Source organism: Narcine bancroftii, chromosome 4 (genome assembly GCF_036971445.1).
Source record: "Narcine bancroftii isolate sNarBan1 chromosome 4, sNarBan1.hap1, whole genome shotgun sequence".
Classification (NCBI taxonomy): Eukaryota; Metazoa; Chordata; class Chondrichthyes; order Torpediniformes; family Narcinidae; genus Narcine; species Narcine bancroftii.
Window position 1 is genome coordinate 135,188,990 of NC_091472.1, and position 26,565 is coordinate 135,215,554.

The window sequence follows — 26,565 nt, forward strand, 5'->3', positions numbered from 1 at the left end:
GGTGATTAGTATTGGTCTTGCTGTATAAAGTCCTATCTTGTAAATGATACAGAAAAATCAAAGTTCTGATAAAATACCTGAACTAAGCTATTGCTTACAACAGTATTTCCAGCTCTTTCTTATTTTGTTCTGGAGATAACATTTCCATTATTAGTTTAAATATATTGGGCATCACTGTCAGGACATTAATGATAAATGTAAAAATTAACTGCAATGATGTTATTACTCAGGCTGGGAAACAGTGGGCTGAATAACCATCCTGAGGGAGATTTCTCTCCTCCAATGACTGTAACATGAGCTAAATTCCAGTAAAGAAATTAAAACGGTATTATTTGACTCCTGTAATATTCAAAGTTAAATAAGGGTTATACCACAGAATATCCTGGACTCAATATCTGATCTGGGTTGGAAACGAAAGGCCGGTTTGTGGATAGGGAGTGGAATTGAACCAGTGGTCATTTCTGCTGGAAAATTCAGCTGGAAAATGGGGGTCTTGGAGACTGAATGAGAACACCACCATGTTCAGCTGTGATTTTTTTTCCACCCCGGTGTGGATGGTTTGCAATCAGTGTCTAGGTAGAAGTAATGATTTTGTACTTATGGGGAGGCGGGACATGGTTGTTGGATAACAGCACCCAGAGTTCCCACTGAAGGACATAAGCTGAGAGTTTATTGTCATATACATAAGTACGATACACAGATGTACCAAAATACACTGACTACAAATGTAAAAATGATCATAATAGAAAAAGAGACGATACATAGCAAAGGATAAATAAATAAATATTCACAGTTGCAGTTAATGAACGAAAGAAAATGGCACTTCAAAAGTGCAGACAGATCTTTTGGTGACCCCCAACATTGCACTGCAGGGTACTACAAGAAGGTTGAAGAACTTTTTTGGAAGGAAACATTCCTGAATCTTAAGATGCTGAACTTTAGGCTTCTGCCAGATGGTAGCGGCAAGGACAGATTGTGGCCAATGTGATGGGGGTTCATTAAGATGTGGAGGTGGAATGGGTTGGCTGGAGTCTGGTAACCAAGAGGAGATTGAGACCAAAGAGGTCAGATATGCTTGAATCACTGAGGCTAGGGGTGAGGTCACCTCTCGTGGCATTTCCCCAGTTTCCGCTGCATTTGAAAATAGTCAGTGTTTCTAGGTACTTTTTTTAAGAATGTTTGTTTTAGAGGCATACAGCGTGGAAACAGGTGCTTCAGCCTAACTTGTCCATGCCACATATCCCACCTGCCTGCATTTGGCCCATATTCCTTTGAACCCATTCTATCCATGTACCTGTCCAAATTTTTCTTAAACTTTGCAATAGTGCCTGACCCAACACCTTCTTTGGCAGTCCGTTCCATACACACACCATCCTCTGTTTAAGAAAAGTTACAGATCTGTTATACAGATACAAGAAGAGGCTGGAACTTGGCTCCCTTGTAGATGTTTATACAATCATGAAGAGCCTAAATAGATTCCACCCCCCACCCCCACCCTGAGTAGTGTACTGCAATGAGCAACCAGAGGAAGCTATAAACTTTGGTACAATTGTGACGCTCAAAAGACATTTGGAAGACAGAGGAAGTGTTTTGAAAGATATTGACCAAATGCAGGCAAATGGGACTGGCTCTGATGGGCAATTTGGTTAGCATGGATATGCTGGGCAGAAGCCCATTTATGGGGCTGTAAAATTCTTTGACTTGTATTTACATATTATTTTTGATATAAAGCTTGCATCAAGTGGCTTTTAAACAAAGACGCAAGTAAAAAGATGAGCAAAATGCAGGAAAGACACAAAAATTCTGGAGGAACCCAGCAGGTCACTCAGCGTCCATAGGAGGTAAAGATATACACCCAACGTTTTGGTCCTCAATCCTTCTTCAAGGTATCTTTTTACAGTAAAATGGAGGGGTAGTTTAGCACACTTTTAAGAAACTTTCAAAGTTCCTCACATGGGACAAATTCTTTTAAGCTGCTATATTTATACTGTAATTACTGAACACAGTTGAATCCCACAAATAACTGGTCTACTTTTGAACGATATCCAATTTAGAATTGTGAACTAATATTCTAAAACCCTCAATGGCATTTTCCAAATCTTTAAATTTGCTGAAATCCCAAAATGGGGCCCAAATGCACAATTTTCTGACCCAGTGATGATCCATAATCCAAACTGCCACATAAATTTACCCATAGTTTCACACCTCAAGAGAGGTGAGCAGCAGCAGATTGAATGCAGGAGCTGACACAGTGGGGATGAAGTTTGATTCCTGGTGACAGAAACTGCCTCTATGGTGGGGCTGCAACATCAAATTTTGTTTTTATGGGACCTGGGGAAAAAAGACATTTACAAAACATACAGATGTGCATAGAAATATGTGTGTGAACTGTCTCTACCCCCCACCCACCCCCCCCCCCCCCCACCCCCAACATTGGAGCTCTAGTTTACCATTTAAAGCTTTCTACACTAAAAATTTATACACTATTCCAACCTACCTGGAAAATAAGCAGAATTCTCTCTGGTCTCACCTGGTCCCTTAACACCATCTAGTCCCTCAACACCAGCTCCATAGCCAAGAAAGCCCAGCAACGCCTCTTCTTCCTACGAAGTCTGAGGAAAGTTCATCTCCCACTCTCCATCTTCACTACATTCTACAGAGGATGTATCGAAAGCATCCTGGACAACTGCATCACCACCTGGTTTTGAAGCTGTACCATCTCGGACCATAAGACCCTGCAGAGGATAGTGAAATCAGCAGAAAAAATCTTTGGGGGCTCTCTTCCTACCATGAAGGACATCTACAACACTCGATAAAGGTGAAAAGCAATAAACATTGTGAAGGACTCCAAACACCCATCATGTAAACTGTTCTCCCTTCTACCATCAAGCACTAGGGCCCATATGTCCAGATTGGGCAATGATTTTTATCCCCAAAACCATCAGACTCCTGAATTCCAAGAACATACGTGGATAGGGTACCATGGACTCTTAATGTATGTCTTAATATTTTAATGTGTTTAACTTCTATTCTAACGTATTTATGTAAATATGCTTCGTGGACCTGGAGAACTGCTATCCTGTCTTTACCATGCAAGCATGGTATAAACGATAAATAAAGCTGACTTGACATTGAACTGGGGTAGGAAAGGTTTAGATTGTTGAGTAAGTTTGTATAGGTTGGCACAACTTCAAAGGCAGGAGGGCCTGTACTGTGCGGTAATGCTCTATGTGCAAAGTGCATGACAATAGTCAAATAATAATTACTTGACTGCGAAATGCTTTGGTGCATTTGGAGGATGAAAATACCATATAAAATGCAAGTTCCCTTTTAAAATTAATTCTATTTTTAACAAATATTTTTGAAAGATGAATCTTGTTTCATAAGTGGCAAAAATGTAATTGTATATCCTCTCAGAGAACATTCAACAACACAAATTCTCCCTTCTCCTTCAAGGCTTAAGCACATCGTTATTGTCAGCTCACCTAATAAAATCATTTTCTGCATGCAAAACAAGGCAGTAGAGTTCCCTCCCATCGTATAAGAGAGCTACCCTCTCCCCTAACACTTGTCTGCATTTTTTCTCTTCTACCCTCCCATCTGTTCCAACCTATGACCACTCACCTCTTGGTCCGTGTTCCTCCCCCCCTGTCCCTTCCTCCCTCTTCTTGTATTCCCTCTTCACCCACCCCCTCACCTTCTTGTTCAGGCTCCTGTCTGTTTTTGCTTATACCCGACTAAGGGCCCAGGCATGAAAGATAACCCCTTACTTCCTATGGAAGCTGCGTGACCTGCTGCGTCTCTCCATTTGTGCATTGCAATGGAGTTTGATTTAGTCATCCAAATCCAATTCCTAAGGACTTGCTGAATCATAAAGGTGACATACTGGGTTGCATAACCCAACCAAGATCACTTAAATTGTCAATTACAGTTGAAATCAGTTCTTCAGGTATGAAAATGAAAAATATTTTTGAAGAATCTGAGCTCTTTAGCTAAATTTTCCAGAGGCTACATAAGCCCAGACATATTTTCTATTGGGTTGGTACCAAATAAGATGTTGGTAACAGAAATTACAGCATTGATGAAACCTCAGGCAAAATAAGGCTCTTTTTTCTTCCCACGTACACTGCCTAACCTGCTCAGTCCAGCTTTGTCTTCTTTTATTGTAGATTTCCATGTGCATCTGCTTCAGGATAATTTTCCAATGACCTTCGGCACTGCGCTCTGCAGTGATACTTTCCATTTGGACTCCATTTGTAGGCAGCTGCCCAAAGACCCAACACAGAGTTGCTGGCAAAACCCAACAGGTCAGGCATTATCCATGGACTGGGGAGAATAGATCAGCCAATGCTTTGCGTCGGCTTACCTTGATGAAGGTATCTTTATCTTTGCTATATAAAGTACATTGCTGAGTTTTCCTTTACCAGTGGGGAAAGGAAAGGGGAGGAGAAGATGGGGAGGTGATGAAGTGATTGGGAATTGAACGGAAGGTGGGAGATGTGCTGAAAGACCTTGTGCACTTGTATTACCCTACCCAGGAAAAGAAGGGTACCGCAGTTGACACTTAAACAGGGCACAGTGCCTGAACAACTGGAAATCGCTGGGCACATTGCCTGGACAACTGACGACCTCCGGGCACAGTGCCTGGACAACTGGCAACATCTGGGCACAGTGCCTGGACAACTGGCAACATCCGGGCACAGTGCCTGGACAACTGGCAACATCCGGGCACAGTGCCTGGACAACTGGAAATCGCTGGGCACATTGCCTGGACAACTGGCAACATCCGGGCACAGTGCCTGGACAACTGGTGACATCTGGGCACAGTGCCTGGACAACTGGCAACATCCGGGCACAGTGCCTGGACAACTGGCAACATCCGGGCACAGTGCCTGGACAACTGGAAATCGCTGGGCACATTGCCTGGACAACTGGCAACATCCGGGCACAGTGCCTGGACAACTGGTGACATCTGGGCACAGTGCCTGGACAACTGGCAACATCCGGGCACAGTGCCTGGACAACTGGTGACATCTGGGCACAGTGCCTGGACAACTGGCAACATCTGGGCACAGTGCCTGGACAACTGGCAACATCCGGGCACAGTGCCTGGACAACTGACGACCTCCGGGCACAGTGCCTGGACAACTGGCAACATCCGGGCACAGTGCCTACACTGAGTGGAAACACTAAAGTCTGCAGACGCTGTGATTGTAGTAAGAACACACCAAAATGCTGGAGGAACTCAGCCAGTCTTTCAGCATCCATAGGAGACAAGTATTCCCGACATTTCAGCCCTGAGCCCATTGGAAACCTCTGGCCACAATGCCTGGACAATAGGCAACCTCTGGCCAAATGTCCGGACCGGAGCACTGGGCTTTTCCCTTTCCTTAATGTGTCAACATTATTTTTGGCAGATATATGTGTGTGACCCTTCTCACCTCAGTTCCTGTCCATATTTTTGGAAGGAGTCTGATCATTCTATATACTTAAAGTAGAGGAAACTAACAGAAAACCCATTTTTGGCAACCTGGTTAGAGACTCAAGGTCACCCCACTAAAACTAGTTTACAAGATAATTCAAGGCACAATTTACTGTCCAGTAATTACAGGAGACTATATAAAATACATCAAAGAAACGCCATCTTTAAGCGGGATGGGATTAGAAAACAGTAAAGGTTGAGGAATTAATAATGACTGTATGGTCCTGGTTCCGTCGACAATGGGTTCGTCGACCCCTTGCCCCACCCCAACTCCAGACACCTACTGGAAAAGGTTCTGAGAGTTCTGAAATGGGGGCGAATGGAGTGGAGAAGCGACTGGACGATCCCGGAATCGCTCAGACCATTTATTCCGGTCCTCAAGGTTTTTTTTAAATGGAGGCGGCGGGGTTTTGAATATTTACAGGGGATGTCGCCCACGATTTGCTCGAGAGCCCATGTGTCAGGTTCCGGCAATAGTGCTGGAAACAAAAGTCGCTTCTTTTTCACCGAAGAATTGGAAGACAAACCTTCCCCTTGTCGTTTGCTTGAACACAAATATCCACCCTCTCCTGTCAAATGCAGTGGACTGTTTTAAGAAAAGGAGATCTGAAGGAATGAATGTTAATGCACCAACTTTGCATTAAGTTTACAAGAGCCAAAGCCACGGGTTTCTGGAGTGCAGGGGGTAATTTGCGCCCATGCAGCAGAAACTCAGATGGGACACCGTGTCAGGATGCTTGGCCAAGTTTCTGGGAAAGGTTAAACAGGTTAGAGAACTTTAGTCCCTGGAGTGTAGAAGAATGAGGGGAGATTTGCTGGAGGCATTTAAAATGATAAAGAGTATAGACAGAGTAAATGAAATTAACTTTTTTTTTTCCACTGAGGGTAGGTAGAAGAGGAGACGAGTGAAGAGTGAACGGGAACATTCGGGATAACTTCACACTGAGCGGGGTGGGAGTGTGGAACTCGCTGAAGTGGTCAATTTTCGCCTTTAAGAATAATTTGGACAGGGACATTGGCATGGAGGACTCTGGTCAGTGGGACGAAGCAGAATAACAGATCGGCACAAGCCAGAAGGGCCGAAGACCCTGTTGACAGTGCTGTTCTGTTCAATGTGGCTGGGACCACTGTAAGAAGCCCTATTAAATCCGTTGACAGAATATTCACTTTGAACCATCCCAGACAACAAGAAAAGACAAAGTGACCAATCTACTGATGAAACTCCATCAACATTTCTAACGGGAGATTAAATGTAATATAAAGTTCTATTAAGCAAAAGACATGTTCCTGTGAACGACTGTGGCGAATTAAAGTTTTAAACGGCGTCTCCGTTTTATTTTTCGCCATGAATGGTGAGACTGGGAAGGCTTCAATCGTTGGACCGCCCGATGAACCTTCAGTCCAGGAATATCTCTCAATGAGAGGAAAAGAACATTTATTCAACGGCCCAACCATCAGAGCGATTCGCGTTGGTCAACCTTTCCCTGCAGCGAATTGTTTGCGAAGCCAACATCAGGACAAATCAGACCCCTGGCCAACGGCCCCGTCTGCGGCAGATCAGAAGCAGCTTTCGGCGTCTTATCTGAGAAAAGATAACCCCATTGTTACGAGAAGCGAAGTGAAGCCACCCGTTACCTTCGATGGAGAAACCCATTGCTCGCAACTCCGAGCTGCTCCTTGCTGGTCTGCAGCGCCGCTGGGAACTTGTACTGAAATCCGGTGCCCCAAGATGTGCACACCACAGGCATTAAGGTCACCAGGAAGACCGTGGCTCGGAAGCGTCTCCAACTTGGGAGATCCCTGAAAGAACTGGCGTGCCCACTCCCGGCCATGCCCCTGCACCCTTTGATGGACGGTGCTGAATTCTCAAATCTCTGTGGGGGAGTGGAATCACTGCAGAGTGGCTTCAACTTCCCTGCGCGCTCGGGCTTGGGGCAAACGCAGCTGCCACCGCTTCTGATCTTGCTGCTGCGAATATCCGAGGGGTACCGTGCGGGCTGGAGGTTGGTTCATTGAGAGGGTGCTTGTGAGGTCCGCTTGGCGCAGTGCGTGGGGCAGACAGGCTGCACTGATGCGGCGTCCCGCTCGGTGTCTTCACTCTTGCTCGGTCGGGGCAGCGCGTGTTCGCAGCTTCCCAGGAGGAATCTCATTGACGTCTCTCGCTGATGGATTGCTGGCAGCGAGGAGTCGGACGGGGGGGGGGGGGGGGGGGGGTCCCCTCCACCCCGCACCCGACGCGGCGCAATCAGGACCTTGCAAAGATCTCGCCCACCCCGGCGGGTCCCGCCCTCCTGTTCACGCAGTCAGCGAGGCTGCCTTCCAAGCGCCGAGCTCGCTCCGACCGTGCCCCAGTCAACAGGAAGGCATTTCAGGTCGGAAAGGCCGTCCGGCCACGGTGTCGGTGGACGAGCAGGCCCGGAAGGCTTGGTGCCGGACGCGGGGCTCATGAGCGGAAACTTTGGAGGGTCACTGGTCACGTCCCGGCGGCTCTGACTCCAGGATCGGGCTGCACTTCCCACGGAGGCGGCAGGGGGCAGCCTTTAGTCGGGGAAGAAAGTCACCCGAGGGGCGGTGCGGCCGCAGTGACGGTGGTGGGGCAGACCCTGGTCCGGGTTACCTGGGCGATAGGGGAGACCCCAGTCTGGTTACCCAGGTGATAGGGGAGACCCCGGTCGAGTTACCCGGGTAGCAGGGGGAGACCACTCCCGAGTGAAGGGGGCAGCCTTGGGTCAGTTACCCAGGAGAGGGGGCAACACAGGGGGAAATCCACGGCCGGTTATGGGGCTGACTCCCTAGGAGAATGAATGACCACCACCGACAGGTTATCAGGTAAGGGAATTACCCCAGGCCATGGAGGGGGGGCAGGTGTGATCCTGGGATAGTTACTGGCGGGGGGGGGGGGGGGGGAAGGGGTCCCCTGGGTGGCTACCCAGGAGTTGGGTTCCCCTTGGCTGGTCACCCAGGAAAGGAGGTGGTTGACCAGTAAGTTAGTTACTCTGGTGTCCGGGATGATCTCTGAGCCAGCTACCAGAGTGACAGGGGAAGATGACCGATGAGAGAGTTACTCGGGGGAAGACCCGAGTGACAGGGGAGTTCGGGTGACCACTAAGCCAATTACCCAGGTGACAAGGGAGGAGACCACTGACCCAGCTATCCTGGTATAAGCAGAGCACCTCATTGTGTATGATCCTGACCCTTGGTGTGGTCTTTACACTTTCTCCTTGTGATTCTACAGGATCATACTGGTTGCTCCAGTTTTCTCCCACTTCACCAGCACATGTTGATGATTGACCATGTAAATTAGGTTAATGTTGATTATGGCAAAAACAGGGTCAGCACAAGAAGGGGCATTGCCCCCCCCAACCAAACGAGGCATTGTGACCCCACACCCGCTTGCGGCCATCACCTCTAGCATGCGACATGTCATTAGCATTCCTAACGCATGGAGGTGATTCAGGTGGTCACCAACTCCCCCTCCCCCCTGAGCAGGCTTCCGTGTGTCAAATTGCGTCCCCACCCCCGGTTACCCTAATGCCCCGCCCAAGACTGGTTCTGGCACCGAATCTGGGCAAAAGGAAGGTTGCAGAAATATGTGATTATAAGGAGAGAGGGAAACAGAACCAATGGCCCAAATGGCCACTTTCTGTAGTGTAGTGCAAAAGATCAGGGTGCTCTTTTGCTTCTGCTAACTTTTCCAACTCAACCAGCAAATAATGCCAAAGAGTGAGATCAGATGAGGGAATTTAAATGGATGTCCAGGTTAACCCATGAAGAGTTGCTCTGTAAAGCTCTCACCACTATTTTAATTTCACCAACTTGCAGTCTACACTGTGAGGATTAAATGTTTCTCTGTCAACTAAGAAAATGAATGAAGACTCCTCAGTAAGAATGGTTTACGTGGACTTGATTGAGCAAGGCTTTTTTTTTTACAATGTACTGCATAATTAACATGGATCCAAGGTGTATTATCAAACTGGTTGCAAAAATCAGCTTGCAGGCAGTGGGTATTGTTGACATTGATCCAAATAAGCCCATGGCAATGGAGATTTTTCTGAATATCCACGTACAGGTTGCTTTGCTCTCCATGACATGAGCCAGACTGGCTGTGATCAAGGTATTTATCACTAAGAGGTAAATTTATTTTCAATATCTGCTCTAAAAATAATTTAATTTGTAACCAAAAACTTTTAATCTTAGGGCAAGTCCATGTCGAATGGAAAAAAAAGTACCTAGCTCTTGGCCACATCTGAAGCATACATCTGAAGAACGAAGCTGAAAAATTTTCAATTTATACGGAGTCAAATACAATAGATGTAAGAAATTGTACTGCACTAATCTATAACGTGCATTTATTACTTTTGACGGACTATCTTTACACATATTTCTCCAAACTTTTTCATCAATCTTTCTATCCAAATCCACTTCCCAATTCATTCTTGATTTATGAAGATCAGGATTAGGCAATTTATTTTGTAATAACTTGTACATTTCAGAAATGAATTTTTTCAAATCATCTTTAGTAAGTAGTAATTCTAAAGAAGATTGTCCAGGTGGTTTATTGAAGTAGATATTAAAAATAAATTTACCTTTTAACCCAATGTTGTTTTTACTAGGAGATATTAAATCAATAGCTTTAAGATTGAAATTGAATGTGCATCAAATTGAATTTTTGCATTATCATTGGTGGTTTCTGAAAAATGTTTATTACAAGGAAATCGAATTTGAATTTAGGGATGAAAAGATGGCACAATGAAATGAAAGCTTGTATTCCTTTAGAAGATTACTTATAATTTGAGAGATAAATATATTTTTCTTTTTTAAAGTTTGGATCCCTTATTTGAAAACTATTGATGTTAAAATGTGAGGTCTCGATCCACTCCTGCAGCCAAGAAGCTTGAAAGTGTAAAAATTGTTGCACTGGATAATGATCTCCTTTTTCTTTCTTTGTAGTTGGGGCAGGGAGGAGGGAGGGTATTAGTTGGGAGGTTGGATTTTTTTTTATATATATCAAAATGATTAATCACACTATGTATGTATTTAATTGTAGTAACTATTGTTATGTTTGTGATGTTCAATTTTAAATAAAATATATAAAATATATATACTAAGAAAGTTATTTCAAGAGCCACCAAGGCAGCTGTTGCTAAATTATGAAAGAAGTGAATATCACCACTGAACTGAGATTTGGCAAATTCAGACTGACGCCACCAGAATGTCAAGGTGGATGGATGCTTTTGTCGTTGTAATTTTGTAACCAATGGTATGTCACGAGGACTTTTGTTTGTCAATTATTAAAAAATGACAGATGAAAAGTTAGGAGAATTGATTAGTAATTTTATTGAATACACCAACATTGGTAGAGGAGTAGATAGCAAAGGAGTTGTGAAAGGATACAGGCAACAGCTAGAAAACTGGGTGCAAAAGTGTCAAATGGAACTTAATCAGACAAATGAAACTTAATCAGACAAATGAGAGATAATAATTTTGAAACAACAAGTAAAAATAGTACTATAGATGTACAGTAAATAGCAGGGATCTCAATGGTAGGGACCTCAGGAGTGTTGAGGTACAGAAGGACCTTAGGGTGCATGTTCATAGCTCTCTGAAAAAGGAGATACAGGTGGAGAGGTGGCAGCATTTGGCATGCTTGCCTTCATTGGCCAAAGTACGGAGTACAAGTGTTTAAGACAAAGGCCACCAGTAGAATTTCCTTCTCAACCTCAATTCGAGGCTTGAGTTGATAAAATACCTCTCAACTTTAGACTCTTCCACCAGGGAAGCATCCTCAAAGTTTACCCTTTCAAGATTCCTCATACATCTCAATGAGCTCACCTGTTCCCCCCACCCCCACTGAATTCCACAGAATTTAGGCTTGATCCAGTTAATCTTTCCTCATAAGATGGTCCCTTCAACACAGAAATCAAACGTTAATCTTCACTGCCATTTTTTAGGCAAGCAAATTCAATGGAAATTGCATGTGCTAGATCAGTGGTTCTCAACCTTTTTTTTCCACTCACATACCACTTTAAGTTTGAAAACCACTGTTTTAATCGTACCTAATTGACTCATTATGTGCACGGTTTCATAACTCCAAAGGAAATGGGCCAATTACAATTTTTCTCAAGCAAAATATTTCAGTTACAATTGGGTCTAGATCAGTGATTCTCAACCTTCCCTTCCCACTCACATCCCACCTTAAGCCATCCCTTATTGATCACAGATCACTGATGGCATAGGGATTACATAAAGTGGTATGTGAGTGGAAAGAAAAAGGTTGAGCACCACTGTGCTAGTTGAAGTACTCATTCTAAAGCCTTGTTTAACTGCAAGATTACTTTTGTATTTCCTGCGTCTACCATTGCATTGAAAGGCCAACATACCATTTTCTTTCCAAATAAAGCCATGCTCTTTGTTTTTTTAATATTTATAATTTAAATCATATATTAATTATAACACATTGATACAAACATTATACAATTGAATAAACCCCACTCCCAACCTACCTCATCCACCCCACTAAAACCCTCCATCCTCCCTTCCCACCTACAAAGAAAGAAGAAAGGAGATCATCACTAAGGACAACAATAATCGACTTTTTAGCTGCAGAGACCGAGACGTCCACTGAGACAAACCAAAAGATTAAATCCTAATACCAAGAGTTTATAAATATGGGCTACATACTTTTACAAAAAAATTATATTTATCCCTCAAATTATACGTCATCTTTTCTAAAGGAATAAAGGATTCATTTTGGCCATCTTTGCATTCCTAAAATTAAATCAGACATCCAAGTAATAGCCAAACATTTTTTTTTAGAAACAGCCAAAGCCAAACATAAAAATTCAGTTTGGTACGAGGTCAATCTCAATCCTAAAGCAATCGACTTAATGTCCCCTAATAAAACCAACATTGGATCAAATGGTAAACTCACTTTTAATACTCACTCCAGACACAATTCAACTTGTATCCAGAAATTCTTAACCTTTGAGCCCAAGTCAAATTAAAAAAGTATCTATTTCTTGTCCACATCTAAAATACAAATCTGAAGAAATTAATTCAAATTTCTTTAATTTCTGAGGAGTTAAATACAATTGATGTAAAAATTTATGTTGTACCTTAGTCATATTATAACCTTAATCATACTATCTTTACACAAGTTTCTCCACACATTTTCAACTATCTTTCTATTGAAATCATGTTCCCATTTCATTCCTGATTTGTGAACATTCAACTTTTAGACATTTTATTTTGTAATAATTTATACATCTCAGAAATAAATTTATTTGTTTCTTCCTTAGTAAGCAATAATTTTAAAGCAGATTGTCCAGGTAATTTTAAACTATGACCTAATTTTTCCAATAAAAAGTTTTTAACCTGATAATAACAAAAAAAATGTATTACTAGGAACTTGAAACTTCTCCTTCGTTCAATTAAAAAATAAAAACTTCCCTGCTTTAAAACAATCTTCATCTTTTTTTAATCCCCAATTGATTCCATATCTTTAAAAACTGATTATTTAGAGTAAAAGGAAAACGTTTATTTTGATATAAAGGCATTTCTGCTGAGATCTTTCCCTGTCCACCTATCTCATAATCAATTCTATTCCATATTTCAATTAAATGTTTCAAAATTGGTGGATCCTTATCAATTAACAATAATGAATTCCACTTATAAATAAATTTGGACATAGACTTCTCATCAATTTTATCTAACTTTATATTCACCGAAATAGAAGATGTATTTAAATCAAACATTGCCTTAATCAATTTCAATTGTGCAGCCTTGTAATAATTCTGAAAATGTGGAAGTTGTAAACCACCTAATTCAAATTTCCAAGTTAATTTCTCCAAAGATACCCTATTCATTTTTCCCTTCCATAAAAATTTCCTTACAATTAAGTTAAGGTCTTTAAAAAAATCTTGGGATACAAAACAAGGAATAGATTGAAAAAGATATTGAATCCTTGGAAAAAATATTCCTTTTAATACAATTTACTCTGCATACTAAAGTAATAGGGAAATCATTCCACCTATTTAAATAATCTTTAATTTTATTAAATAGTGGAACACAATTTAGCTTATATAGATTATCTAAATTTTTATCAATTCTAATACCTAAATATTTAATTGAGTTACATGTTCACCTAAATTGAGCTACACATTTACAATGATCATAATCTTCTACTAACAGCATAACTTCACTTTTATCCCAATTAATTTTATAACCAGATATTTTTCCATAATCTTGTAACTTTTTATATAAAATAAAGGATTTTCAGGATCCATTATAAATCAATACATCATCTGCAAGCAAACTAATTTTACACTCCTCTTTATTTACTTTAATTCCTTTAATACTAACATCTTACCTTAATGATTGTGCCAATGGTTCAATAGTTAAAACAAAAAGTGCAGGAGATAAAGGATAACCTTGCGTAGCCAATCATGTTAATAAAAAGGAAGAAGAAAGTTGTCCATTAGTAACTACTTTAGCCAAAGGATTTCTGTATCCAATTAATAAATTTTGGCCCAAATTGACATTTTTGTAAAATCTTAAATAAATAATTTCAAATAAATAATTCAAAAGTATTTTCTGCATAAATGATAAAACTAATGCTAAATTTAATTGTCTTTACAAGAACTATGTATTATCTATATTATCAGCAGAATATCTTTTCTTAATAAATCCAGATTGATCTAAATGAAACAACTCAGGTACATTCATTTACTCTATTTGCCAAAACTTTAACAGCAATTTTATATCAACATTTAATAATGATATAGGTCTGTAAGACTCAGGTTTTGATAAATCTTTATCTTTCTTAGGTATTACTGTTATTACAGCATTTGAAAAAGATTCTGGTAATGAGCAAGTTACAGTCACTTGTTTTAGTACTTCCATTAATAAAGGCATCAATAAATCTTTAAATGTTTTATAAAATTCAGATGTGAACCCATCTTCACCAGGAGATTTTCCATTTTGCATAGAATTTAAAGCCTTAATAACTTTTTTCAACATAAATTGGAGAATCTAAATCTTTCCGAGTTTGGCAATTCAAAGATGGAAGTTGAAGCTACTGTAAAAAATCAATAATTTCTTCTTCATTATTCAATGATTGAGATGTATATAATTTAGCACAATATTCTCTAAAATAATCATTTATATCCTATAATTTATAGGTAATTTTTGAATTCTTCTCAACAGCATTAATAAACCTTGATGCTTGCTGTTTTCAAATGCCAAGCTAAAACCTTGTGTGCTCATTCTCCTAATTCTTAATATTTTTGTTTAGTTCTATCAATTAATTTCTCAATTCTATGTCTGAATTGAATTCTAATATATTTTTTATTTATCAATTCTAACCTCTTTTCTGATTTTTTTTTGTAAATTGTTTTCCAAATTACAATTTCCTTCTCTAATTTATCTACATCCTTACGATAACATTTTCTTAATTTTAGTTGAATAACTTATTATTTGGCCTCTTAAATAAGCTTTTAATGCATCCCATAAAACAAATTTATTATTAAGTGAATTAATATTTGTATCTAAATACACTTGTATTTGACTTCTCATAAAATTGCAAATTTCTACATTTCTTAATAATGATGAATTAAATCTGCATAAACTGTTTCAATTCTATCAGAGTGTAAACATGATATCAATAATGATGAATGGTCTGATACAATTCTAGATTTATATTGTACATAATCCTTCCTTGTAAGTGAGCCGAAATTAAGAAAAAATCTATTCTAGAATAAGAATCAAACCGATAAGAATAAAAAGAATAATTTCTCTCTTTAGGATTCAATTTCCTCCAAATATCTACCAAATTTAACTCTTCCATTAATATCAATATTCTTTTAGCCATTTTTGTTTTCATTAAAGATTTTGTAGATTTATCCAAAATTGGGTCCAAACACCAATTAAATTCTCCACCAATTATTATATTTCCATTTACTTATGTCAAATTAAGAAAAGCATCTTGAATAAATTTTTTATCATCTATATTAGGAGCATATACATTCATAAACATCAAAGATTCTGAATAAATTTGACAATTTACCAACACAAATCTACCAAGAAGATCAGTGACTGTTGATTGTAATTTAAATAGAATTTTTTTTATTAATTAAAATAGCTGCTCCTCATGCTATAGAATTAAAAGACAAAGCTATAACTTGGCCAACCCATTCCCTCTTTAACTTTTGATGTTATTTCTCCATTAAATGAGTTTCCTGTAAAAAAAAGCAATATTTACTTTCAACTTCTTAATACGAGCTAAAACTCTTTTAATTTGATTATTGAGCCCATTCACATTAAACATTACATAATTCAAACCTTGTATTACAATACTTTAATTTAAATAATACTTAACTCTCCTCTCCACCGCAGGTCATCCCAGCTCCACAGCCAACTTCCAGAGCATACCATCCCCAAAGACATAAAGTAAGAAACCCCCAGAGTAAAAGAAAAAGAAAAAAACAACCCAAAAATGCCAATTAGGTCAGTGCTAACTCGCTTAATAATGAGAAGTGGCCCTCGGAAGAGAAAAGCTGGAAAAAAGAGAAATCACCTTCCCCAGACAGAATACCAAAATTTAATTTCAATCAGTCATGTAAGATGAGCTTCTTCAAGGTCTCTATTAACTTGATCATCATCGATTTTAACTTGAGCCTTCCAGGTGAAGACCCTCATTTCAATTTTTCTTGATCCTCTTCCATTTGTTGAGATACAGAAGATTGCCTTCCATTCTGTTTAATATTAGGTAATGAATTGGCAAGTTCCAAAGCTTCAGACTCAATAACAGAAAATCGAGCTTGATATTGTCCATAAAAAAAAATTAAGAACAGCTGGGTATCAAAAATGAAATTTATATTCCTTCTTCCACAAAACTGACTTTGCTGGATTAAATTCTTCTCTTCTTTTGACAATTTCATTACTCAAATCCGCATTAAAAATACTCGATTATTCTGGACCATTAAAGGGCTTTGTTGTTCCCTGACTTTTTGAATTTCCGTTTTAAAAATTATTTCCCTATCTTGATAACGTAAACATTTAATCAAAATAGTGTGTGGCATTGTCCCGGTTTTTTCCTTAAAGCTCTATGTGCTCTATCAAGTTCCAGACCATTTGGAATATTCTCTGGTCCCAAAATTTCAGGCAACCAATTTTGAAAAAAAATGTACTGATTACCTCCAAAGTCCTCAGGCAAGCCAACAATTTTCACATTATTTCTTCTACACTGATCTTCCAACATATCAACTTTTTGCAATAAATCTTTTTTTCTGAATTTCCCACAGTGTAAAATAATCTCCTTACATTCTTCTACCTCCATATGACATTCATGGAAGTCTTCTTCAAATTTTTGAACTTTAATTTTGATTTTATCAACAGTTTTATTACCCTTTGTCATATCTGTCTTCATTACAATAATTTCTTCTCTAATATTTCCCAACTGACTAGTAAAATCAGTTTTCACTTCAGCAAAATTTGTATACATTTTTTGATTAATTGAGTCCATTTTTTCAAAACTCATCAAAAATCTGTGGGTTAGGAGATTTTGGGGTGACATAATATGCACCCATTTTACCTTGAATATATTGGTCTCCTCCTTCTTCTGATTCCTCTCCCTGTGATTGCGGCAGAAGGCTTTCTTCTACTACTTCTGGTTCTTCTTCTGTTGAAGTTGACATGGGCTGAAAAAGTAGGCGGCCTTTTCGCTTACCCCTTGTTTGACCTGCAATCACAGATGGAGTTGGGTCTGCAGACTCAGACTTGATCGCTTCCGTAGTGCGCATGCGCGAAGTTCAGCGCATGCACGTTGATTCTACAATCATCTCCATGGTTTTCTTCCAGGGCCATCTTTTCCAGTTCCCCGAGAAGGTGGCACAGGAGCCTGAATCCTTGCTCGCCGAGCCCTCGACATCCAGGTCTGGCAAGGAACCAGAATCAGATGCTGAGTCTTCAAGGTAGGCCTGGTTTCTTTTCATCAAAGTTACTTCAGTTACAGCCAATTTTTTTTTGCAGTTTGTGTTCTGGATTTTTTTGCAGCCATCTTTTGAGACATCTAGAAAATGTTAAAAGTTATTTAAATCTTAAACTTTTATTTTTTAAAAAGTTGGGTATTTAATTAATTCTGCCAATAGAGGCGTTTTCCACATCTTCTCCCTCCGCCATCAAGCCACGGCCCCCAGCCATGCTCTGTTCAAAGAAACCATTTTTTTTTCTGACCATCATTCCATCATTTTTTTAAAAATCATACCACAAACAGTATTGAGCTTTTCTAGCCTTCCATCCAACACTTCTTTAGGATTATGAATGAAACAACTAAATTATATGTACAGTCTTGTAGTTACAGTAAAACCTATAGCAGATCTTCTAACCCCAAATGAACTTGTAAGGACTTGTTCAGTTGTTCACAAAAGTTCAGAATAGTTAACTATTGGCTAATAATTATTTGGCTTCTTCTGGATTTTATAATTCATCTGTTTTGTATTTTGTTACTCAAGGAAAGTTTTACCAGTAAACTCTTACCAAAAATATCCACTTCAATAAAAAATAATCTCATAATCGATGACAATATTAAAACATTTTTTTTTCCTGGTACTGATGCATCAATTGCTATGAATCCTTTGACATGGGAAATCATTCAAACATATTTTGAAATTTTCAATTTTGTACAAAGGTAAACGTCCTGAAACAATAAACTTTACATCAGTGTCCAAAATGTCAACCAAGAACTTATGTTACAAAAATGGCCTGCATCTTAATTTCAGCTCTGTTTGAGTCAAATTGCCATCTGATCTTTTACAAGCCATTTGTTATTTAAACAGCCCTAATCTGTTGAATATCAAGCACATCACAACATACTCATATGAGGAAGAATAGGTCATTTGGCCTTGAGCATGCTCTGCCATCCAACACAAGTCAGATTTTAGCATAAAGTACTCATAGTAGCCTTTCGCCCATTTGTTTATCAAGAAACAGTTTACTTTAGCATTTAAAATAATCAACGATTGTAAGCAGTTTCAGGTGGCCAAAATACCCCGATGTAAAGCAACATTATACCCCTATGCGGCTGTCGGGAGGCTACCTGAAAGCGCAGGAGGCACTTGCAAGGTGAACTTTGTAACCCTCCTCTGGGAGGGATAATCGCCAGAGTACTGAAGTTCCACTAGGCACCCGAATGCAGCTATCTGAAAGCGGCTGCTAAGGGGGTGACAATCAGCTGGTGAGCGCCTGACAGTCCCCCCCCCACCCCCCCCAGTGTGGGCAGTCAGCACTGGGGTGGCCAGCATGGGCTGTCAGCGCTGGCTGCGCCGGTCGCCCCATCCCTGACATCCTGAAGGGACAGGAGCCGGAGTGTGCTCCAAGGCGCCTCCCATGAAGCTGTCCCTTTCAGGTGACAAGCGCTGCGCTTTCAGCGCTGGCCACTTGAACTACCATTCCACAGGTCTGAATCCGCTTCTGCAGGCGTATTCTTGTGATGAATGCACCTGAAAGCAGGTTTAGCTTCCATCATTACTTGTTGAAGGGAGTTATAAAAACATAAAACTCACTGATAGAAAATAAAATAACCTATTCGGTCTTCAGTGGAGAACTCCTGTTTGTAGGCACCCCTGCAATAGCATCCTCACATCCACCATGTCAACACACCTCAGGCTCTTCAATCAAGTCACCTCTCACTTTGTTCAATTCCAACAGTTGTAAGCTTAGCCTGGTCACAAAACAATACCCCATTCCAGGCATAGTTTAGTAAATGTTCTATGATTTGCTTCGAATTTATTATTTAAGGGCAGCAGGATTAACGATGTGGTTAGTATGGTGTTACTACAGCAATCCTGTTTCGAATCCGGCATTTTAAGGAATTTGTACGTTCTCTTTGTGACCTGTGTGGATTTTCCCTGCATGCTCTGGTTTCCTCCTCCTCTCCAAAACATAGTGTTGTAGGTTGACTAGGAATAATTGGGCAGCACAGGTCTTGAAAGCTGGAATTGGCTTCTACTGTGTTGTAAACAACATTAAAAAAAATTAGATTTAAAATGTAAAACATTCTTCCTTTAAATGACACCAATTTTGGCTATAGTATTTCAGATGTTGTCTCCCCAATGTCCCAAAATTTGGTTTTCTAATCCACACTTTATACAATAACATGTAGGTGCAATATTAGGCCAGATTTTCAACCTTTGCAATCTACTGGACATAGAAAATTAAATGGTGTCCACAGAGCCATGAACATGAAAATTGAGCTTTATTGGGAACATTTTATCATTTTTCATGCATTCTTGCTGAATTCATACATTTCTAGATTTTTTTTGTTACACATCGTATATCAAATATGTACTTAAACAAGGTGTAGCAGGATGTAACGACAGATTAGAGAAATTACAAATGAAAATTTTGACAAATATTCAAAGATTGAGATAATTGCATTGGAAATATGAATATTCTACCTGTATTCTCTCCACATAACAATTGAACCAACAAGAGTGTCACAGGTTCACAATTCCAGAAAAATAACCAGCCCAGTTTATACAAAGCAAGATTTCACACAGAAAAAAGATTAGTTACTGGTGCACGGACAACACTTGGACAAAGCATACACACTCAACTCTTTGAAATAGCACCATGTTTTTTTGACATCTATCTGTGAAGGAAGGTAGGCTCCAGATCAAGGTGGAACCTTAAGCAAAAGAACCTTTGACACCTAGAGTTGCACATTGTCAACCTGAATGGATTAAGCACTCATGAATTTCAATGGGTGGTTAATCCAAATTCTTGTAATCACAAAACAGAGCAATATGACTACATTGACCTTTTAAACAAAAAAGGAAATCTTTGTAATATAAAAATAAAATGAGCAAAGTAAAAACACTGGTCAGCAGAGCAAAGTGAAAGGGTTATCAAAACAATTGGGAATTTATTGATAAACTTTTCATTTGTTCAGTCTTGTTTTTTTATTTTTTTTTTATTTTCACACTATAAACCATATTGACAAAGATACATAAAGACATTTTTTCTCTTGAATATATAGTGTCATTTTCTCCCCCTTTTTCCCCCTCCCTTCCCTCCCTCCCTCACCCCCTTCCCCATTTATTTGAAGTTCAATCTATAAGATACATTAAACCCGTTAAACAATGTTGTCACTTAATAAAAATAAACAAGAAATTTTACTGAGTCAGTTCTTTTCATTATCTTCTCCTTCTGTCATTTTAGGTGGTGGAAGTCCATGATAGGATTTCTCTATTGTGTTTCATGTATGGCTCCCATATTTGTTCGAATATTGTGATGTCATTTCTTAAATTATATGCAGGAAAGGGCTTTGGCAAATACTAGAGCGCATCGGATGTCCCCCAAAGTTCCTCAACATGATTATCCAACTGCACGAAAACCAACAAGGTCGGGTCAGATACAGCAATGAGCTCTCTGAACCCTTCTCCATTAACAATGGCGTGAAGCAAGGCTGTGTTCTCGCACCAACCCTCTTTTCAATCTTCTTCAGCATGATGCTGAACCAAGCCATGAAAGACCCCAACAATGAAGACGCTGTTTACATCCGGTACCGCACGGATGGCAGTCTCTTCAATCTGAGGCGCCTGCAAGCTCACACCAAGACACAAGAGAAACTTGTCCGTGAACTACTCTTTGCAGATGATGCCGCTTTAGTTGCCCATTCAGAGCCAGCTCTTCAGCGCTTGACGTCCTGCTTTGCGGAAACTGCCAACATGTTTGGCCTGGAAGTCAGCCTGAAGAAAACTGAGGTCCTCCATCAGCCAGCTCCCCACCATGACTACCAGCCCCCCCACATCTCCATCGGGCACACAAAACTCAAAACGGTCAACCAGTTTACCTATCTCGGCTGCACCATTTCATCAGATGCAAGGATCGACAATGAGATAGACAACAGACTCGCCAAGGCAAATAGCGCCTTTGGAAGACTACACAAAAGAGTCTGGAAAAACAACCAACTGAAAAACCTCACAAAGATAAGCGTATACAGAGCCGTTGTCATACCCACACTCCTGTTCGGCTCCGAATCATGGGTCCTCTACCGGCACCACCTACGGCTCCTAGAACGCTTCCACCAGCGTTGTCTCCGCTCCATCCTCAACATCCATTGGAGCGCTCACACCCCTAACGTCGAGGTACTCGAGATGGCAGAGGTCGACAGCATCGAGTCCACGCTGCTGAAGATCCAGCTGCGCTGGATGGGTCACGTCTCCAGAATGGAGGACCATCGCCTTCCCAAGATCGTATTATATGGCGAGCTCTCCACTGGCCACCGTGACAGAGGTGCACCAAAGAAAAGGTACAAGGACTGCCTAAAGAAATCTCTTGATGCCTGCCACATTGACCACCGCCAGTGGGCTGATAACGCCTCAAACCGTGCATCTTGGCGCCTCACAGTTTGGCGGGCAGCAGCCTCCTTTGAAGAAGACCGCAGAGCCCACCTCACTGACAAAAGGCAAAGGAGGAAAAACCCAACACCCAACCCCAACCAACCAATTTTCCCTTGCAACCGCTGCAATCGTGTCTGCCTGTCCCGCATCGGACTGGTCAGCCACAAACGAGCCTGCAGCTGACGTGGACTTTTTACCCCCTCCATAAATCTTCGTCCGCGAAGCCAAGCCAAAGAAAAGAAAGAAAGAAAAAAAAAAAGATGTTATTTTTTTCTAATGGAATTTCTATGTACCATTGTTGTATTCTCAAGTTGTCTTCTAATTTCCAGGTTTTTTTTGCTACAGCTAGGGCTATCATAAATCTTTTTTGTGCTCCATCCAAATTCTTTATTTCTTATATTATTTAGGAGGAAGATCTCTGGGTTTTTTGGTATATTGCTTTTTGTGATTTTATTTAATATCTGGTTTAGATCTTCCCAAAATTTTTTCACTTTCTCACATGTCCAAATTGCATGAATTGTTGTTCCCATTTCCTTTTTACAGCGAAAACATCTGTCTGATACTGTTGGGTCCCATTTATTTAACTTTTGAGGTGTGATGTATAGCCTGTGTATCCAGTTATATTGTATCGTGCGTAACCTCATGTTTATTGTATTTCTCATAGTTCCGGAGCATAGCTTTTCCCATGTTTCATTCTTTATCTTTATGTTTAGATCTTGTTCCCATTTTTGTTTAGGTTTACCGTTTGTTTCCTCGTTCTCCTTTTCTTGCAGTTTGATGTACATGTTTGTTATAAATTTTTAAATTATCATTGTGTCTGTAATCACATATTCAAAATTGCTTCCTTCTGGTAACCTCAGACTGTTTCCCAATTTGTCCTTCAAGTAGGTTTTCAGTTGGTGGTATGCAAACCTTGTATCGCGAGTTATATTTTATTTTCCTTCATTTGTTCAAAGGATAATAAAACAAATTACCAACTACCGAAACTAATATTGACGCAAAATCAACTAATCCCTTTCACAATAGATAACCTTTCCTTCAGAGAATGGGAGAGAAAAGGGATCAAAAGAATAGAAAATTGTTCAGTCTAGTTGATGCATAATTAAATCAACAGTTTCAGACATTGCTGCAAGGTAATTACCAAGTTAAAATTACAATTTTTTTCCAGCAAATTATTAATTTGATAATATTTGAAAAAAACTCCTCTTCACATTTACTGATCTAAACACACAGTAAGCCTCAATGTCAGCGGCAAAAGCTCCAGGATTATTTAAGACAATCCCACCACATGCAAAATGAATATTAATGCGAATGCATTGGAGTTTGCCTACTCTGAGAGTTTAGAGGGAACCTCCATCTCCATCTTCCATTTATTCTCTAAGTGTTTCAATGATGTTTAACATTTCAAGCAGTTTCCTTGCAATTGACACCTGTGGTTGACTATTTGACAGATATAGTCGATGGTTGCAATAATGTACAGTACTTTTTCTACAATATGGTGAATGGGCTGGCTTTATTCATTCACAAATACCTAGAGTTATTGCACATATTCATTATATTTGGCACATTTTAACATAACATGATATTTATTTTGTTACAGAATAATACATTGAAATACATTTTATTCAGTACACTTACATTAATAATTGCCCTGACACAGTGTCTTAAACTTGAAAAATAAACTTTGATGTATGAATCCCAGTCGGCAGAAATATGGTCCAAAGAATACCACACAAATTAAATATTATGTTTCTGAATATAAATATTGAAGAACACTTTTCAGGAATGGCACACAGGAGTTGTACAGAGTTGACTTGACTTTAATTAGTACATAACATGCTCATGGCCAATAATTAAAATAAATCCCCACAACTTTGTAATTATTAGCCACCCATGTTGAGGAATTCACAGATAAAATTGATTTCTTTCTTATAGTTGATAAAATTTAGACCTCCAAAATGACCACTTAAGCGAAACATCCTCCCATAATCAATAATGCAGCAAGCAATGCAAGTGAAAATAAATGTAAAATCTGCATAATGAAATAGAGAAAAATGTTCACAGATTAAATTTTTAGGAACATGAATAATTACTGGTTTTAGTCTGCAAATTATCAATCTTGCTTGCAAAATAAATGCAATGGTGCACTTACCCCTCAATTTAAAGAATAATTTGAGAAGAATGGATTTGTTTGCAAGCAAAATGCATATTTTTCCATTTGAGCAATTTTTCTCTCCGTTTAGAAGACTCATTACTATAGAGTTTGACAATCTACTGAAAATTTATATTGATGAGCTAAATTTCAAGCTTCTTGCACATTAAATGCATCTAGTTCCTAATGTCTAAGAAGCGGAGAGTAGAACAAAATGTAAAAAGAACCTGCTTGACGTTATCCCAAATTAATCCTTCTAGTTTCATACTATCTAACAATCACAGCAATTAGACAGGATAAACTTGGCAGTTTTGCAATTTGTATTTGACACTTTCATTTATTATTCCCAGGACAAATGTTTCCCCCCCCCCCCATTGCCTTTCCTTTATTTTAAGAGAAATGGTGAGCTTCATGCGAATACTTAATAGGAAAATTCAAGAATGGCAAAGTGGCAAAGACCACATTCTTTCTGATCTTGAAATACTTGTGGTAATATACAAATTAAAATGATCAGAAGGAGGGCACAAAAGTTCTAAATGAAATCTTGAAAGGGGGAACCAAATATCATGAATCTTAAGTGCCAAGAATATATGCAAGATAACATTAAATACAAGCCCTTGACCTGTTTACATAGTTATAGAGAGTTTTATTCAAAATAGATACCATGTCACCACAGTTCCTTAAAAATCCGATTACAACTTCAAAAGCTTTCTATTAAATGTAGTATTTTAACATATTTACTTATACTTAACATAAATGTTAATGATCAACCACTTTCTAAATCTATTGTCATTACATTCAAAAACTTGCAATACATTTTCAAAGAACTCTGCTGCCATTTTATAAATGATTTAATTTTGAACAAATGCTGATAGTTTCTCATTACAAAGATCAATGGTAACTTGATTATCCATTTCAAAATACTAAAATTTAAAATTTGCATCTGACCAACTCAGTTACCAAGTACAATTTTATTTTATAAAGTGCACTGCAAATAATCCTACACAATAGTCATCACATAACTAAAAATCTCTTGATTTAAATATCAAGACAGAACAAATTATACGTCGTGATGAAAAATGGAATCCTATTTTATGATTCTTATTGAAAAATCTTGTGTGCAACAGCCATAGAATCAGGAAGTGAAAAGAAGCTAAGGAGTAAAATTTGCTGAAGTGATATAAACAAATAGGAACATATTATTTACTCTGGAAATGATTTTTGCAGATTCATTGGAGCGCCTTCATCCCTAACATCGAAGTACTCGAGATGGCAGAGGCCGACAGCATCGAGTCCACGCTGCTGAAGATCCAGCTGCGCTGGGTGGGTCACGTCTCCAGAATGGAGGACCATCGCCTTCCCAAGATCGTGTTATATGGCGAGCTCTCCACTGGCCACCGTGACAGAGGTGCCCCAAAGAAGAGGTACAAAGACTGCCTAAAGAAATCTCTTGGTGCCTGCCACATTGACCACCGCCAGTGGGCTGATCTCGCCTCAAACCGTGCATCTTGGCGCCTCACAGTTCGGCAGGCAGCAACCTCCTTTGAAGAAGACCGCAGAGCCCACCTCACTGACAAAAGACAAAGGAGGAAAAACCCAACACCCAACCCCAACCAACCAATTTTCCCCTGCAACCGTGTCTGCCTGTCCCGCATCGGACTTGTCAGCCACATTCGAGCCTGCAGCTGACGTGGACATTTTACCCCCTCCATAAATCTTCGTCCGCAAAGCCAAGCCGAAGAATAAAATAAGATGTATTAACCATTTATATTCTTTTAAATATAGTTTTTTAAATAACTAACCAATTCTTCAACTTACCCAAACTTCATTGAGAAGACCAAAGGTATCAGAAAAAATACAACTAAATTATAATGAAAATTAGCCAAGTGGTTGAGTTGTACTGATCCATCAGATTATGGATTGAATCATAGTTACAGAGTGACTTGGTTGCTCTACAATAATTGTTGCCAGTGCTACAATGCAGCTCTAATTTTAAACAATGTGGGGAAATATTGATTGGTATTGGATGGTATTGCTGTGATTGTTAGATTGTTATATCCTCACAATTCAGTGAATCAACAGGAAATGTGAAGGATTACCTCTGATGCCCTTTACAGTTGTTTGATGGCACCAATGATAAAAGTTTGAAAGCTTAGCGCTTGTAGAATGGTGCCCTACATTTTTCGAGGCAGAGCGATGGTAGCAGAGGAAAAGGGATGGAAAAATAGGAAAAAGGAATACAAAATGTTTTGTCTTGAAATGTATGAAATGTTCTTCTCCTGTTATAACTAAGATGCAATTAAAAGCCATTTATTAGAAATTCTTGCAAGCTCTCTGGAGCCAATACCACATATCTCAGATAATTGCAGTTTGCAGGACTCTGTGACATAAAAACATCAAAATAATAGTTAGAATTATGATAGCCGTGACCCAATCTATTTTCTCATGCTTCTAAAGTATCACTGTCAGATACACATTAAGAAAACCAAAATAAAGTGATTTACCTGAAGCAGGTTGATGCGAATTTGAAT

At 39.4% G+C, this 26,565-nt stretch overlaps 1 protein-coding gene and 1 long non-coding RNA gene across 5 annotated transcripts in view; one reads left to right on the forward strand and one right to left on the reverse strand.

The window, feature by feature from the left end:
* Positions 1–7,701, reverse strand: part of emid1 (EMI domain containing 1) — a 383,223-nt gene extending 375,522 nt beyond the window's left edge. For 2 of the 4 annotated variants that reach the window (XM_069932905.1, XM_069932904.1), the window contains exon 1: positions 7,118–7,701. In XM_069932905.1, coding sequence (XP_069789006.1) covers positions 7,118–7,314 — 197 coding nt within the window. In that variant the 5' untranslated portion in view covers positions 7,315–7,701. The remainder of the gene's footprint in view (positions 1–7,117) is intronic. The other 2 variants (XM_069932907.1, XM_069932906.1) reach the window with 1 other exon arrangement.
* A 66-nt stretch (positions 7,702–7,767) lies between these two features.
* LOC138761182 (uncharacterized) lies at positions 7,768–26,478 on the forward strand. Its single transcript, XR_011356169.1, has 4 exons — positions 7,768–8,311; positions 9,680–9,795; positions 17,339–17,451; positions 25,262–26,478. It is a non-coding gene; the product is annotated as an uncharacterized lncRNA (long non-coding RNA).
* Positions 26,479–26,565: the final 87 nt, after the last annotated feature.